The sequence below is a fragment of the Metarhizium acridum genome, assembly GCF_019434415.1.
Source record: "Metarhizium acridum strain ARSEF 324 chromosome Unknown scaffold_405, whole genome shotgun sequence".
Classification (NCBI taxonomy): domain Eukaryota; kingdom Fungi; phylum Ascomycota; class Sordariomycetes; order Hypocreales; family Clavicipitaceae; genus Metarhizium; species Metarhizium acridum.
The window spans coordinates 265,369-282,646 of record NW_027094034.1 but is presented as its reverse complement, the minus strand read 5'-3'; the positions used below and the strand labels follow the sequence as shown (position 1 = coordinate 282,646).

Below are 17,278 nucleotides of genomic sequence, written 5' to 3'. Positions count from 1 at the left end.
TGTCGCGGAGGCATTCCGTGGTCTAAGACAAACCCCCCAGCCGCACGGGAATATCCTATGATAGCAGAGTAACTTGACCGGGGCTGGGTCGGCACATCGCCAACCGACAACTGAGGGGCTTTCGATTTTGTTCGGCTATACGGAGTATTATATGCACTTCGTCGCCACGCTCTCCCACTTCTCTCGTGGGGAACCGCCAACTTCCTTTCCACTGAAATGTCAAAAGCTGTTTTGTCCTTCCACAATACCACCTACGTGCTAAGTAACCATGAGACCTACTGTTACACTTCTCGCTCTGTTGCCGTTTTTCGGTGCTACGGTTTCTATCAGCCACAGAGAGACAGCAGAGAGGCTTCCCGTCATTGAAGGGGACACATCTAATCACGTCAACGAAGCAAGCGAATCACAACCTTCTGCTCGAAGCGGTCTCAGTGCCTCTGACGCCCAAATTTGCGAACAAGGGTATCCATTCTACTGCAACGGGCGTTGCTGCCCGCTCAATCGCTGCTGTGTCAGGGAATGTTGTGGCCCAAGAGCCACCTTCTGTGGTGCTGACGGGCGTTGCTACTTCTAGGCTGGCCATCCATCTGGCTGGCAGCTTTACAAATCCGCTTTGAATTGGCATAGTTGTTAGGTTCTTCATTCTATTTTGTCACACGATGGCAGACTTTCGGGATTCTTTATAAGCATCACGGGCTGGACATGCTGCCTTTACTAGCACTCGACGAGCATTGGCTATATCATAAGTTTATTACAAACTGAAAATCACAATCTTGTGTATAAAGCTTTAAAAATTGCTAGTTCTCATAAGCTTTCATAAAGATCACGTACGGTGTTTCGTTCGGTATATCATGGGTCTTTCTTTGGGCACTACTACACACACGGTGTTCGTACAATCGGGCCCTACCTTATGCAGTGCTTGCACAAGCATTGGGATAGAATAAACACTTAATATAGTTTATTAAGTTGTCTTTTTCTTTCTACTAGACGTACCCTCTTTTAGGTTGTGTTTTTCACATAGTCGCCTTGTCCCGACTGGATCGTAGCAAAGATGCAAAGAATACAATACAAGCAACGCACTGCTCTGCTCCTGCAACGTTCGTGTCGCGGCTGTCGCGGTACTTATTAGCATTCAAAGAATCTACTACTACAGGCTACTACATATTGATACTTGAGCTTTCACTGGTTAACTTGTTTGTGGTAGCCTTGCTTGGATCGTGACCAGCGCTAACTTTGTGATCGCCCTGGTTTGTACACCTTGGAACACAATATAATTAGCATCGATAGTTTACGACTAAAAGATATAATATCACGGCAGGGCTAGCTATACATCGCATTGACAATGGGCTTGGTATTTTACTGGAAGCTATGTAGGTTGTCAAATGATATCACTCCATACTGTAAGCAGGCTGCATGCAGCCGCTATGTGCAATCCTATAACACCACCGGTATCTTTATATGTATATATCCGGCCGTCAGTTTACTCCTGGAGATATAATCAAATCAGCAAATACCACGGTCTGTCATAAGATACAAGCACTTACGCAGGTCTACCCGATCCAACACGAAACTACGTCAGCAGACATTCCTTTCGAGTTCATTTCTCATTGCTCACTACTTACGCCGATTTTCTGTAAAAGGTTAGCATTATGATCGTGATTACAGTAATACAAGGGCATGGGAAGGACATACAGCATTAAAATCAACATCCAGGATGGTGACCGTACCCTCACAGGTAGGATTGCACGTGCAATTAGGGAAGGTGATATTTTGCCCCAGGGCACTGGCGATACCACAGGGAGAGCCGCTGGCGATAGAACAAGAGGGTAGAAGGCCATCCGCAGAAGCGGTGGCAATGAGTGACAGAACAATGGCAAACTGCATATTCGCAATCTAAGGGTTTTCAGCCCGCAGTGTAAGTAAATTTTTGAGTTTAGCTGTGTGTGATTGATGAGTTTCTGGTAAGGATGAAAGATGGTTTCGAGAGTGGATGGTCCTTGGCTTATATACTCGGCGCGGGCAATTGGTTTTAATGCGAGTTTGAGTTCACTAGGAGCAAAAATGGCCAAGAGCACATGATGAATGTTGGCTATGAATACACGTACCCTCCATCTTGATCACACAGCACGGTCAGTTTATGTTGTCTCATTCAACCATCACATAATGATAAGCGCGCTTACCTGTGAGTCCGTGACCATACACCATATTGATAGTCGTTCCATCAGAAGGGTCTCCAATGTCCATCATACTCAGTTTTATGCCTGTGCCTATCATCTGAGGACGCGGACACATGTTGCATGATAATACTTGGGAAGGGATTCACTCGGTGTAAGAAAAGAGCCGCAGGCCGTGATAGAAAAACGTGAACGGATTCTTTGCATAATCTGCCAATAGTAGTTTGGATTGTTCTTCTTGGGGGGGACCTTTCCCCGCATGCCTGTTGACCGACCTCTGGACGTTGCAGCGAATACTACCATTCCTACTTCGAGATTTCCTCGGATGTCAGCGGGTGTTGTGAATTATCCTGCAATGCTAGAGTCATCACTTAGTCGATTGGAGGTCCGAATCTGGTCAGATCTGCACGGCTCGTCGCTCAATCGCGGAAGCATCTCCCAAAACCAGGACCATTGCCGGAACACCTGAGACATAATTCAGGCCCCGTTGAGTGCGAAAATGTCCCAGGTGGCTTTTGAATCTGCTCCAGAAGGGTGTCAACTATTTCTACGTGTATCTTGGCTGAGAACGCTGCCGATTAATGTGTTGAGGGGTATTAGTAATACTTGACTTTTATTGTAATAATAGAGACGTGGGCACGAATGTACCTATTGATTTGTTTTTCGATTCCCACTGGGTACTATCCCCGTCAGAGACTTTTCCTGCACGTTACCGCTCAAATGAATGGGAATCAGTGAGCCCATTGGCTTATCATTTGTGATCAATTCTTGTTCACCTACTCCGTACGTAACCTACGACCTCATGACCAACGTCGGCCTTTTCGCCAACCACCTCTCGGCACTTGACTGCAGACATGGCGTCATGAATATGCATGCCAACAAATTCATATCACATTCAAGTTATCGAGGAACTTACATATTCATATAACATATTCATGCATATAAAGATAAATGACTCAAATGCTATCACTGTTTTGAGTAATCCCATGTACCCTGGGGTTCGGAATTGCTCCTATTTGGCTTGGATGCTCTTATATATCACCGTATGTAGACTCTGGGTCGCAGGGGAAGTCCATCTCATCCCCAGAAGGGGGTTTGTATGCCCCTCAGCAGGCAGTTGCCAACGCCTCCAACCTGCCCAATGCCGTCAACCAGCATATGCAGCCTGTCCTGTCTACCCGTTCGGTGAGTGCTTGACAAAGGTTTCTCTAGTCCGTCAGACTCACCCAGCACAGAGAGTTTTTATAACTATCCGGCTAAGTCGAGGGAATCCCATACGAAAATCCTCACTGCATTAACCTTGAAGCAGCGTAGTGCCAGAAGCACACGCAATAGGTCCTTCAGAGATAAAGCTGTCGAAATCGTCCTTATCGCGTGCTTTCCAATCAGCTTATTTCTGACTACTAAGCGCCTCTTTGGAGTTATAGTGTCTCTAGGCTTTGCCAAGACAGACACACTTGGGCATTGCTCCGTGGGTGTCTCTCGACGTTGAGATTGTACTCTTCCTCCCAAAGGCTACAAGCAGCTTTAAACGCGCTATCGTGCCGTTCAATAGTTTAGCATTCTTCTATGACGGCTCTTGCGCCTAAAGGGATAAAGAAGAAGCGCTACAGAGTACACGGGGACATTATTAGTGTTGGTACAATCCTTATTGAGCACAAACCAGTATATTTTGACACCGCGAACCATGCCATCATCACCGTTGCTCGGGCTCGAATAGTGCGCTTAAGTTTCTGCTTAGCAGGTTGTATAAAATGTGAACACCGAAGCAAGATGGATGAAAATAGTCGCTTACCCTCCACTTCTTGCAGCGTCCTAGAAGGTCTAGCAGCTCAAGTGACTGTGAGATTGAGGCCATATCGCCTTGGGCTTCCAATGCTGGCTCATACGAGTATTGGAGAAACTCCAACGCCTTCTTCAGCATTTTCCAATCCCAAGAATTTAGGGAACTGACTTGACAATCATTATTACGCTCAATAATACACTGAATATTTTGTGACTTCTTAACCTTGTTACAGATGGGCGTCCTTTCTGGCAATCCCCTCTCCACAATCTGCACTCCTGTATAGCCACATCGTATTCGTGGCTCAAAGGCTAATGCAGAATTCATATCTGAGTTTTGGGTAATGTTGAGCTGGCAAAATTAAGCGCGGCCAGGATAGTAAGTATATTGTCTATCGCTCGCAAAACCATGCTTCTTTTTCTCCTTCGTATCCTTTTTGCCCAGCGCAAAATTACCCCAATAATAACCTAGCTTTTGTCGTGCTGAAAGGATCCAGAATCTACGTTATTGGGATGAAAGCTTTCGGAAGGAACATCATCTTGACGCGACTCCACATGTGTCTCAACATCTACTTCATCATCTGGCGTCTGAGCCGCTGCCAGCTTTCCCGAGTCAATATTCGCAAACTCAACCTCATTTGGAGCTTTTTTACTGTACTCGGTGATTATATCATCGTATGAGCTGCCTGAGGGAGAAGCCGGTGAACGATGAACATTGGACTTCCTCAGTTCGACTTTGCTGACTTCGAGAACTGCAAGTTTTTCTTTAATGAGCCTTCGCTCTGAAGCGAAATATGCGCTTTTCCCAGCCAAACAAAGAGCTTCTTCATCACCGAGACCAAGTCCTGCGTCTGACTGAAAAAAGGAAGGAAGTCTACTAATAAGACGACATTATACAGCCAGCACACTGATACCGTCTATGAGTCTCTTGCTAGCAAGCTTTCAAACAGGCCGTCATGTTAGCATATTGTTTGAATGTACCAGTTACAATTAGAAAGATAATGGTTAGAAAGCAGTCGGAAGAATGCTTACTTTGTAATACGCTTCCCCGTAATTGATCGTCAGCGCATGATTCCATGTCGACTTCAGTGTGGTCTTCCAGCTGAGCAATTAATTCTGAAGGATTCATGTACACGTTGTGAGCCCCAGGGCGCAGTTCGTCTCCCAACGCTTCCCAAATCCCTCTCTGAGCCTCTGTCGGCGTCTGTCCTCTTGGATCTTCCGAACGGTGTCCGCAAGATAGTGGTTGTATGTAATCGGATGGACAGTGCGGTACGGTAGAAGCAGTTTCTGGAATTCGCAGTCCAAGTCGTCACTAAGAACATCTAGTGAATAGCCTCCTTATTGATAACTTGGAGGATTCCTTCTGCAGCCTCTTTAACTGCGACTTGCTCCACGATAGTTTTTGCTACCTTATAAACGATTCTGAGGACATCACTCTTCACATCTGCGACGATGCCGTCCCATGGTCGTGACACTGCTCCACAATAGCTCTCCGATGATGAGTGGATTGAACGTGCCAGGCAATCCACGCCCTCTGCTTCGTCTCATTGAATCCTTGACCTCTTTCATGTACGAAGATCTCGCGATCGGACGCCGGGAAAGCTTCGCTTCATCTTGATAGTCCACTATAATTTTCTTCTGGCCGCGTTGACGCAGGTTTGCGGCGAAGAAGGTAAAACTTTCTTGCGCCCGGGCTCTGAGGCGTTCCTGACGACCTTCATCAGTTTTGGCGCTACCAAGGAATGCATCATTGTATTTCCCATCTACAGCAGCCCGCATAAGTTTTGTGAAGTCTCGTCTGACTTGAAATGGATAACCGCGTTGCTCCGCTGGCGTAGTGCGCGCGGTACCAAGTCGGTTTACGTGATTCCTGCAATTCGTGATCTCGACGTCAATGTCCTGGACAAAAGTCGGCAGCTGTTGTAGTATCTGCTTCTTGAAAACGTAACTGATCTTCGGCCTTGGCGATTTCACTCCGAGATCTTTGTTATCCAAAGCAGCCCACGGCCCAGATGAGAAAAATGCCTCTTCAGCCTCATCTCGCTCATCTGAACTGACGTGCCTCATTTTAAAGTCTTGGTTCTTCAAAACATGCCAGCCAAGTCGAAATACTACATCCTGGTTTTAAGCAAGCCTAATGTGGGCAGTCTCGCTGTCAGATCCAGAGTCCAATGCATCTGGCTTCGTGATGAGGCCAAGGGTGCGAACTCCGGAGACCATGCGGATCGAGCTCGTAAGCCATCTCAGTGATCACCTGCAAAGCAAAGTCGCTTTTTGCCGACACTACCGCAAGTGTAATGCTTTGAGGTCTTCTAACATAATCGCGAACCATCTTGCTAACTATAAGCGCGTCTTCAGCAGATTGGTCTTGATTGCCCGCTCGAAACAGCCCGGGAAGTTCGACCATAGTCAGATGTGGTTGAAATGGACCACATGGCTCAATGCGGAGGACATCAGTACCAAACTTTCTTGTTTCTGAAAGACGCATGGCTTTCTTTGCTTTCTCAAGGATGGTACCAACGTCCGGCTCAGAAGATTGAGTGTCTAGGCTGAGGCGTCTAAGCCGCGCTTTCTCCTCAGCTGGTCTCTCCGGATCGGGATTGATAGATATTATGACGGCGTTTCGAGCATGACGGCGAAGGACTAGCTGAGTAGGGAAATTTCCGGCGAGTCAACATACTTTCCAAGTCCCCTGGATCGTAGCTCTTCAATTGCATCGAGCAGATTTCGGTGCTCCGTGGATTGAAGTCCGCATGTTTCAGGCGTTTCTTCGGTTTACAGTATAGGATTTGATGTCCAAAAGTAAGAGGCGAAAGGAGAAGGCGGGGTTACTTAAGAGCCAACACGCCAATAAATACTTGAGGCTTTAGGTTGAGCATCAACTGAGCGTCTCAAGTACGTGGCATTGGCCAGCCTCCGGCAGAACTAGTGGTCCCGACGCTGTAAAGTCACTGCAGCTGTGGTCTCAAGTTTAAGTTTTGAACATGCAACATGGAGAGATTGCCACAAAGATTAAATGTTCCTGGCGAGCGAGAGCGTCAACCACCTAGGGGGTCTCGTGCCCTCGTGTGACAAGGGCTTGTAGGACTTCAGTACCAGGACTTGCAAATAAAGGTTCAAATTAGGCTAACAACTCTTTTGGGAATCAAAAGTTCATAGTTCCCTTGGGCAGAAGGCCCTTATTTATACAAAGCAGCGGCGAGCACTCGGGGCTAGAAGCCACCGACGCCTTAGGCTTCCAACTAGGTCTTGAGCCCTTGTGAAACCATCGTCAGCATCAAGGGCCGCTCGGTGCCCAGATGTTGTGATACCCTGGTGTGATACCCATGTGACAGACAGTGAGTACCTGAAAACGGAAAAATTGATGTTGCTCCTTATCTTCAGAGAAGAAAAGCACTTGACCTGCGAATTCTCTTAGTTGCCCGACCGGCTGCACCCTGCCGCAAAGTAAACAGAAAAAGGCAGGGAAACAAACCAAGAAAGGTGAGTAGTAAGATTTTGATACCTAATAGCAGGTTGTGGCGATACAACCGAGGCTAATTGAATAGGCAGGAATCGGAAGGATTGTAGTTACCTAGCGAATTGCACTGTACGGAATTGGCCTGGAAATAAACGAATTCACATCTATTCAAATAACTTAAAAGATGTATTTTAAGATTTGCAGGACTGGTTCACTTGGTCTTGGTGACAACAATAGCACCTTCACATTCTGAAATTCTGATAATACCTTGAGAAGCCGAAGTGTCATGAAAAAGTTGAATTAAAAGTAAAAATTAACAAAACGTGCTTTTAGTTGATAGCAATACGTCGAGAGGACTGCTTCTTGGCCTTTGGCACAACAACGCTCAGAATACCATCCTTGAAACTTGCGGTAACAGCATCCTGGTCAACTGGCGTAGGGAAATTGAAAGTTCGAGAAAATTCGCCGATGCTGCGCTCAGAAAGCCAGTACTTGACGCCGTGCTCGGAATCCTTCTCGTTTGACTTTTGAACGGCAGTTTCGCCTTGCTGAGCGGGCTGCTTTCCTTGTTTGCTTCCTTGGTCGGCATCTTCGACAGTCGCCTTGTGTTGGGACGTTCCGCTGCCCTCAGCGATGGCGCCCTTGTGGTTGGATTGTTCAAGGGCCCTGGAGGGTGGAGTTCCCGAAGTGTACGATCTCTCGGATCTACCGCGAACAATCAAGGTCTGGGGCTCGGCGAATTCAATATGGACATTTTCCTTGGTCAGACCGGGCAGTTCGCCGTGAAGTTCGTAACTGTCACCAGTTTCGCGGACGTCGAATGCGGGTTGCCAAAGGGCATCGCCGCCCCGCTTGCTGTCACCGGAAGAAGTGCCTTGACGACTGTACTTGTCGAAGTCGTTGAGCAGGCGGAAGAGAGGGGTGAAGGAGTGAGAGTCGTCGAAAAATGCTCGTGGGAAAAAAGCCATTTTGAGTGTGAGAGTTTAGAAACGCGTGTAGGAAGAGTTAGTTTTTGCGCTTTTTGAGAATGTGTAAATTATCTGAAGAATTATGCTGAAGTTGTGAGTCTTGAAGAGAAAACTTTGGGGATGAGGATGGTTTATTTATACTTGAGAAAGAAGACAGCGTGGTTTGGCATTTCTGAGTGGAAGATACGGGAAGTTGCCATCATGTTCTTGCGGTAAATGGTGAGGTGGTCATGCCGTGGCTCGCTGGTGGGGTGATGGAGTCTGGTGGCATGTTCTGGCCAAATTCTGACCAAGTTCTGGCCAAGTTCCAGAATATCTCAGAGCCATCGGCGGCTTTCTGTGGGGCATGCAGCATCCCAGCCGCCCTAAACAGGAAAGAGAAAGAGCATTGCCGCGGCCGACAGTTCCAGCATCCATACGATGACGTCAACGACTTTTCCATATTGCCAACTCGTATTCTATCTACCCTCAGCTCACGGAACATCCTTGCATTAATGAGTTTGAAAATGCTATACTACGGAGGTACTATAGCACTAATTAATTCTTCATTCAATAAAAAAAAAACGCATAGCAAATGCCCGTGTTCCCTCGTCAACACGTTTCTTCCCTTTTTTTTAAAAAAAAAAAAAATGCCCTGCCCAGCCCAGCTTCAAAATCATACGTGTTCCTGATCGAAATAGCCAGCGCCTTGTCTTATCTGCTGTTCACGAAATATTGAGTACCGTTGACATCTATTGGGAGCTGCATGCATGAGCGCTATAGCCTATATCGCGCTAAACCTTGATATACGCACATCCCGCTAGCTACGCCCTTACATATAATCACTTAGATACGCGACTTCATATTTTCGCGTTTTTTTTATAGCCGCTTGAGGGCATCGTAATGTGTGTGGGGGGGGCGGGCGGCGCACCTAAAAAGGACCCGAATAATAAGGTAACCGCAGTTAATTTCGCGTTTTTGAGCGAACTGGGCTCTTTTAATGCTACTGCCACCTAAAGCCATTGAATTTTGAAGCTGAAAATACCGCAATTACCAAGCGCGTTTTTTGAAGACAACACACAATTATTCTTTTATGTGTGGAACACAGCAAGGGGTGTATAGGTTATGGAGCTCCCGACCCAATCGGGTTAGTTGTGGGTTACAGCGCTCATGCATACAGCTCCTAATACGAAGTACAGCAAACCATGTCTATAATGATCCTGTATCTTGGCGATATTCAGGTTTTTACGATAATTCACGGTTATTTAAGGTTTATCCCTGGTAAATTAATATCTAGGTTTCTTATAATATCATTAGCCTCAGGCTTAGTCACCATACATTTTAGTGTTTTTATCGTCATTAGGCCCTCACTTTAAGGGCTGAATTTTACAGCCTCCCACGCGTTTTTCTTCCTTTAACACCATATGCACCCACCAATTGGCAGGGAAAATTAAAGCTGCTCAGTAATATTTAAAGCTGTAAGCGCCAGTCAAAGGATTGGGATAACCGCCACGAGGCTCTTTTAGCTGTGGCACGCGATGCGTAGCGTATCATTGAAAAGAGCCCTTGTTTTGAGCACGTTGACGAGCGCGTTGCCGAGGGCTGCCACAAGCTTCAACAGCTTCAACAGCTTCAACAGCTTCAACAGCTTCAACAGCTTCAACAGCTTCAACAGCTTCAACAGCTTCAACAGCTTCAACAGCTTCAACAGCTTCAACAGCTTCAACAGCTTCAACAGCTTCAACAGCTTCAACAGCTTCAACAGCTTCAACAGCTTCAACAGCTTCAACAGCTTCAACAGCTTCAACAGCTTCAACAGCTTCAACAGCTTCAACAGCGGCTTTGGCACGATTGGCAGGAAGCTCGTGACGCGGTAAAAAAAAAAAAACATAATCCTCACAAAAGATTCTTACAGACCTGGTTTACCGTACTCGAAATATTGGTATGCTGCAACAAGACAACTGCTAAAGTCACTAGCAAACACCTAAGGGTTGGAATGTGCCTTGCCGCAGTGATTATGGGAAAGCGATACCCATGAGTCATCTGCTCGTACCCTTGCCTCGTCGGCGGATATGCCTGTAGAGTATCAGTGTTTGCCCCAATGTTGGATTTGTCGTCATCGTTATAAAGCCACATCACAGTATTTGATGTGTTGTACGTTGTACGCCTATGTAATGTGCGGCACTAGGTAGGTAATAACGACGGTTCAGATGACTTTTCATGGGCATTGCTATTCGCGCTCCTGTCCCTTTTCAACACTCTCCAACCTTTGTCAAGATGTGAGCTCAAGAATTGACTCCCTGGCCACAAAACACCAGCAAGGCCCGCAGTTGTGCCGGCAAATATAGCCCAACATCCGCATTAAGAGTCGCCAAACCGATTGTTAGATAATGGGGACAAGCACAACCAGGCAATCGACGGCTACAACGTCTATTCCAACACGTACGACCAATGCCGGCCCGCTCGCCCCAATTACCATGGCACCGGACTGCCTCGATGCAGCGATTGCTTATGTCTCGGTCCATCGCTTTTCTCCTACGGTTGTGGAGATGCAACTCAGCTTTTACCTATATATAAGACGTGATAGAACGTAAGACCTCTACATTTTCTCCCGGCACCGCGTGGCCTGATGGATACCACATGCACTCTGGTCGCCCCTAGCGTCACGCTTGTCGCAGCAACCAACGTGGAAGTCTGGGAGTCCTTCGCCAGCGGCGATATGGCAATTGGGTGCTGTCCTATGTAAATGCTATCATGTTTTACTCCAATGTTGCGGAACCGGCCATCTGACCACCCCTTAGTAGCTACGCTTGCACATACAGCTTATAGAGGTACGCATGCGTAGCAGCTCTTGCGAAAGTCGAGACAGTCACTACTGTCTACGCATTAAATACTTCACGAACGGTGGAATTAACTGCTTGTTCTCACACGCGGGTCCTCTTGTGTGTGCTCAAATTGTTCTACGTTCCTGAAAAAGAGGCCAGTTCTCTCAGCCAGATTTCCACCCCTACGGAAAGCAATATACCTTCCAGCAACATTGTCTCTCTACTGCGTAAAACAATGCGCTGACCCGAGGGTAGATCGTCGCTATCATAGTGTTTCTTCTGCTGAGTGTGGTTGTAGTACTACTCTCTAGTGTTTTGCTCTATCGGTGTTGCATGGGGAAGACTGAGCAAGCTCCTAACAGAGTTGGGGACGCCCCTCGTCCAGAATCTTGCAGCACAGCAGAGCTTGACGCACCTATCAAGATAGTCTGCGTAAATGAGCTGGAGCTGCCAGAATACGAGAGACACCGAGGCATGTACAAAGAAAATCGGCGAGCTCGGAGACTCTGGGGTCCGACCTGTTCCTGTCGGTGGAAATGCACCAGCTATCTATAGGAAACCAGTAACTCAGCCGTGCTAGAACTTCAGAAGCGACAATAAGCTGAATATAGGTCGGTAATTTTGCTTGGATATAAGCAGAGGGAGCCTCGTGTACAAAGCGGAAGAGTACGGCCACCACATTAGGCGATTCGGAACGACGCAATTCGATTTTTTTTTCTCAATGACTTGGCGCGTTTGCGAATTGAATGATGGACATGGTGTCCTTCTCAATGACTTGCACATATCACGTACTCGTATTGCAAGGCCCTGTATATATTTATACGTTGGGTGCGACAAGGGCTCTGTGAGGGCTTGGAGTCAATAGCTCAATTCATTTAATAACAGTCTTTGATATCAAAGGTCGTTGGTTCTCCAAGTCCTCGAGGGACCAAAGGTCTCTATAAATACAAGAAGTCGGTGAGGGCCTTCTGCCCTAGGTCCGGGGATCTAGCCCTCGTGTAACCGTGTGACATTGGGTAAGCTTGTAGTTGCAGACGAGAATGCCAGAACACGAGTCCTCGACCCGGTTTCACTACCTGCTAATTGGCTGTAATGTCGCAGTTGCAGATATTACACATGTATTCATAAGATAATTTGTTTCTCTTGAACTACTATCGAGTGAAAACCCTTTCAAATTAGATTCACCACCTGATGAGCCTGCCCCTCGTTTGTGTGCTTCTAACGCCGTCGTTATAAAGGTATACTGTAAGTTTTTGTTGAAGTAATGGGCTCTCTGCATAACATACCAATACACCACCCCAGTCGAGTTGAGCGGGTTGAGCCCAGCATGGCTCGATTTAGACTCTCGGCTTCGGGCCCGGCCTGCAGGCTGGACCCACGCACAAGAGAAATTACTCGGGCGTCAAGTTTAGGTGCTTAAGAACGAGAGCTCTCCTTTTGTGTTCTGTTTCTCTGTCTACTTTGGCGTTTAGGTACTCGTAGAAGTCGCCTATAAAGAGAGATGTGAATGATTGGCTGGGAATACTCCGGATTCCGGGACACCAGTCTGATAATCCTACCATGGATACGGGACTTGGTTGATAACAGTAGCCCAAGATCAATGCAACTGCCTGGGACTGGACCAACCCTATCTCCAAGCAGGCCTAGGGTGTGTTATGGCGGCGAAAATGCTACGCTCTGCGTTACGCTCAGGCCCTTGGTTGTGTGTAGAAGGGTCCAAGCGGTGTCGAGTGTAGTGGACGAAACCATGACACTTGACTTTATCGAATAATCACGCAGCTGTATTTTTACTAGTGGAAGGCGAAGGATTCTTCCAAGTGTTCTTGAATAATTCCTAGGCTCCAAATACCTGGTAAGGAAAGTGCTATGGGCACCTGAATGTCTTGGATCCCGGAGATGGACCTGGTTTTCCGCATGATCTAATAGGAATGAAGGCCCAATAGTATCAATGCATTACCAATTTCAACCCAGACAATTAAATGAGCTGCCAAAACAAGCCCAATGACGGTCAGACAATGGAACCCCCGGGCATTAGACCTTCCTTTGCTCTTGGCGCCCGGGATGAAGATAAGAAAGATGTCATATAAAATGCCGGCGCCCATAGCTTTAATACGCCAAGTGAATAAATTACTTCTTCTTTGATTGTTCGACAATGAAGCCCCTTGTATTGGCTTTGACATTGTTTCTCCATGCGGCAGCTGGGGCCAAACTGCAGCCACCTCCGACCAGAGGCGTGCCAAACGGCCACTACGGTGGAGATGCGGTTGCATTCGCTAACGAGACATTCGAGCAATTCATCTTGGCGCAAATGAATGAATGGCATGTTCCGGGACTTGCCATGGCCGCTACAGAGGGGAATAAAACTTGGGCCAAGGTTGTCCCGGGCACATACAACTCTGCTTCAGTGCTAACACGGACGACAGGGCTTCGGGTATGCAACACTGGGTTCGGAGCCCGTCACGCCTTCGACGTTATTCTACTGTGGTAGTATGACAAAGTCATTGACAGCCGCTGCTTTGTCAATATTGGTAGACGAGCGCAAAAACGGGAGCAATATGCAATGGACCACTCCCATCTCCAGCATACTCAAGGACGACTTTGTCCTATCCGACGCTTGGGCTACCGGCCACATAACGCTCGAGGATGCGCTATGTCACCGCACTGGCTATCCACGGCATGACTTTTCAGGCCCGTTCGGCAACTCATCCGTAGACATGATTCGGAAATTTCGGCATCTCCCCATGTCCCAGGAGCCCCGCGTGAAATGGCAGTATAGCAACATGATGTACGGCACATTAGGATACGTGGTTGAGCGCATAAGCGGAACAAGGCTGGCTGACTTCTTCCGAGACCGACTCTGGCACCCCATGGGCATGTTTAACACATTCTTGCACCCAGGCGACGCACTCGCCGGCGGCTGCCGCCTTGCCCACGCCTACTACTACAACAACGATACGCAACAGTTCGGCGAGTTGCCGTGGAATGATGAGGGAAGCGTCGCGGCTGCTGGAATGGCCATTTCGTCCGTCCTCGACTGGTCCCGGTATCTACGACACATGATTTCGGAATCGGGGCCCATTCCCAAGGCTGGCCACGCAGCCCTTAAGGCGCCGCACATGGTGTCAGAGCAGGACAAGCGCATATACTCTGGGACCGAGTTTTACGGGCTGGGCTGGGGTTCTAACATGATCCAGAATGAAGCCGTCTGGTATCACTCGGGAAGAGTTAGCGGCATGCTGTCCTACATGGCATTTATTCCAGCTCGGAAATTTGGATTTGTCATAATGCTCAACACGGAGAGTGTGGCGGCCCTCGACTCCATCTTTTCCACCACCTTGTTCAACTATTTCGAGGTGGCATCGTCGAACCGTTATGATATTAAGCAAGGGTGAGTGAGTACGCCCTTCACTAGGCACTAGGAATATTAACAAGGCGGCAGATGGTACGACTTGTTGAGAGACTTGGATTATGGTTTACGTAACTGCTCGGCCCGTCTGTATCCGGGAACAGGCGCCGAGGCATTGCCATCAGGCATAGTACTAGACGACTTGGTAGGGAGCTACTATAATGACGGCTATGGATATGCCAATGTGACGCTGAGATGTGACGACTGGAAACCAGCAAACGGGTCCCCCAGCGTGCTGTCTCTTACGTCAGATGGGTGTCGGGTCGTTATTCCTCGGTCTGAGCTGTTTGGCACAAATGTTTCCTTTCAGTTGCAATACGTGTCTGGGGATCAGTGGCTGGCTTGGTTCTTTGTTGACGACTACAAAACAGTGACGAGGCCAACCGGTTGCTACAGAGTCCAGATTGTCCTTGGGCCTGATGGAAAACCCGACATGCTTGGCCTGGACATTAGGATGGAGGGAGACGATTTGCCCTTGACCTGGTTCAAAAGGGCTTGACAAGGTCGCCTGCATGATAATAGTTGGCTGACGACGTCTTGTTCTTTGTCCTCACTGGTGCTGTCCCAGTGCGTAAATAGGCCCGGTGAATCAAATATATCACACGCAGAGCCTTGTTGGAGAGAAGTGAGACACAACGCTGTGCGCAGTATGGGCCCTGATACCCGGCATTTCAAATGTTTCACTATGCGACAAAATCAACGCATTGCTCACTAATAGAATTCATCCAGCGCCCTTACAAGACTCTCCAAACATTCTTACAGAATAAAATCAGAATAACCGTTTTTTATTGAAAGATGTTCTTGACAAGAGCAACCTCTACCGTGTATACCTTGCCACCATGGTCCAGTTGCTGTCTCAATGGTCTGGCGCTGGCTCCATCACTCTCTACGCTCCTGATCTGTTCGAGATTCTCGGCATTACCGGTAGTAAAGAGGGCCTTCTTATCACTATTATCTTTAATATCGTGAAGTTTATTTTAACAGTAATTTATGCCCTCTTCTTGGTGGATGTGATTGGCCGAAAGCGTGCGCTGCTCACAGGCATCACCCTATAAGCTATTTCCATGGTCTATGTCGCTGGTTTCTTGACGGCTGTTCCTGAATCCTGAGCTTGACACTGTTAAACACTTCGTCCTGCCTGCCTCCCGGGTCCCCGCCGGCCGTGGAGCCATTGCTATGGTTTACTGATTGACCCCTATCTGGGAGTCATTCTAAACTTGATCTGTCCATACTCCTCCAGTCAGGAATCACTACTGGGCTTATATCCTCTCTGCACCTCCTCCTGCATCTCCTCTCGGCTTCACTATGTACCCACTTTAAGCCTAAGCTTTGCAATACAACCGTTGACCCCTGTAAGTTTAGCCATAAGCGACCTGACAAGGAGTTAGTGGGGGTTATTAACAGGGGATTTACTGCTAACAAGAGCCAGGCATTTTCTTTATTTATATTAGTGGCTGCTGACTGTATCTATGCAATATTAATCCCTTTGATTGCGTAAAGGTCTAACCGATGTATCGGATCCACTTTTTCTGCGATACCTAATAGAACCTTTGGCAGTAAGGTTAGCTGTAACCAGAGCATTGACAAGAAAACTACATTTTTAATTTTCAAAAAAGCTTAAATAATTAATAATAAATCTAATAAAATACTTGAATTATTATAATAAATACATAAATTAGCTAATATTATAACCAATTAGATTACATAAAAAAGTGGGTCCTTCTAGCTTATTATAAGCTTAAAAACTAGATTATGTAATTTTCTAAAAACACACTACACTACACTATACTATAAAAACTATAAAATGTAGTTTTTTAAGTTTTAAGCTTATAATACTATATAAGGACCCACTTTTTTTTATTAGCTTATAATATAGAATTTATACTAGTTATTCGTAAAACTTATAATTCTATAAGTATTTTATTAGATTTAATATAAATTTTTATATTCGAAACTACAAAAACTACAAAACTACAAAACTACACTACAGTCAATGCTCTGGCTGTAACACAAGATATAGCTCTCTATAAATTTAAATATTAGTGGTACTTTTTATCAACATATTATTTGTCAATAGTGTTGCGTACCTTTTAATAATTTTTCTATTAGCTAGGACCCTAGCTTAATACGTGAAATAGACCTTAACGCACTCAAAGAGATTGATAGTGTGTGGCGGCATTTGTGCTCACAACTCGGAGGAAATCGGATGGACCATTTAATCATAGCTGGATTGCTAGTATAAGAAGACAGCCTTACTCTCAAGTCTTTAATTTAATAAGTTTCGCCTTCACAATTAATTCTATGGCTTTTTTTACTAATATTTTACTGAATCATTTAACCGGCCTCGTGCGAGCCTGAGCTATACAGCTAAATCGTTTACGTTACTTGATTACTTACTTGCATTTGTGATAGGCTGTAGCCTGTGATACGTGCAATTGAAATTACTAACTTTTAAAAGCATTTAGTCACTTTATTTGGATTGGTTTACTGCTTATTTATATTAGTCTTTAGGCTTGAGCTACGAGAATTTCACAGAGACTAGGTCGCGATATCGCGTACAGGGTCAACTTGTGTGTGTGCGTGTCGTGTTTGGGCCAATAAAATAGGTTAAATAGCAGGGGAGTAAACGTCTGGTGGAGATTTCATCGCGTTATCAGGTACTTCCCGCCCCCACATGCTCT

General features: G+C 46.5%; 3 protein-coding genes across 4 annotated transcripts; 1 reads left to right on the top strand and 2 right to left on the bottom strand.

Moving 5' to 3' along the window:
- Positions 1–6,114: 6,114 nt before the first annotated feature.
- On the bottom strand, positions 6,115–7,049 carry J3458_016877 (uncharacterized protein; the record flags this gene model as incomplete). The annotated part of the gene is made up of 1 exon (XM_066121047.1): positions 6,115–7,049. The coding sequence occupies exon 1, from the start codon at positions 6,445–6,447 to the stop codon at positions 6,115–6,117; it is 333 nt and encodes a 110-aa protein (XP_065973980.1). The 5' UTR covers positions 6,448–7,049.
- A 24-nt stretch (positions 7,050–7,073) lies between these two features.
- J3458_016876 (uncharacterized protein) lies at positions 7,074–8,461 on the bottom strand. Its single transcript, XM_007815703.2, has one exon. The coding sequence runs from the start codon at positions 8,385–8,387 to the stop codon at positions 7,749–7,751; it is 639 nt and encodes a 212-aa protein (XP_007813894.1). The 5' UTR covers positions 8,388–8,461; the 3' UTR covers positions 7,074–7,748.
- Positions 8,462–13,352: 4,891 nt separating this feature from the next.
- On the top strand, positions 13,353–15,579 carry J3458_016875 (uncharacterized protein). Of its 2 annotated transcripts, XM_007815704.2 has the most exons (3): positions 13,353–13,565; positions 13,615–14,579; positions 14,631–15,579. In XM_007815704.2, exons 1-3 carry the CDS (start codon positions 13,500–13,502, stop codon positions 15,094–15,096), a joined length of 1,497 nt encoding a protein of 498 aa, XP_007813895.2. In that variant the 5' UTR covers positions 13,353–13,499; the 3' UTR covers positions 15,097–15,579. The 2 variants fall into 2 exon arrangements, with proteins under 2 accessions (XP_007813895.2, XP_065973979.1); XM_066121046.1 differs by having other exon boundaries at positions 13,353–14,579.
- Positions 15,580–17,278: the final 1,699 nt, after the last annotated feature.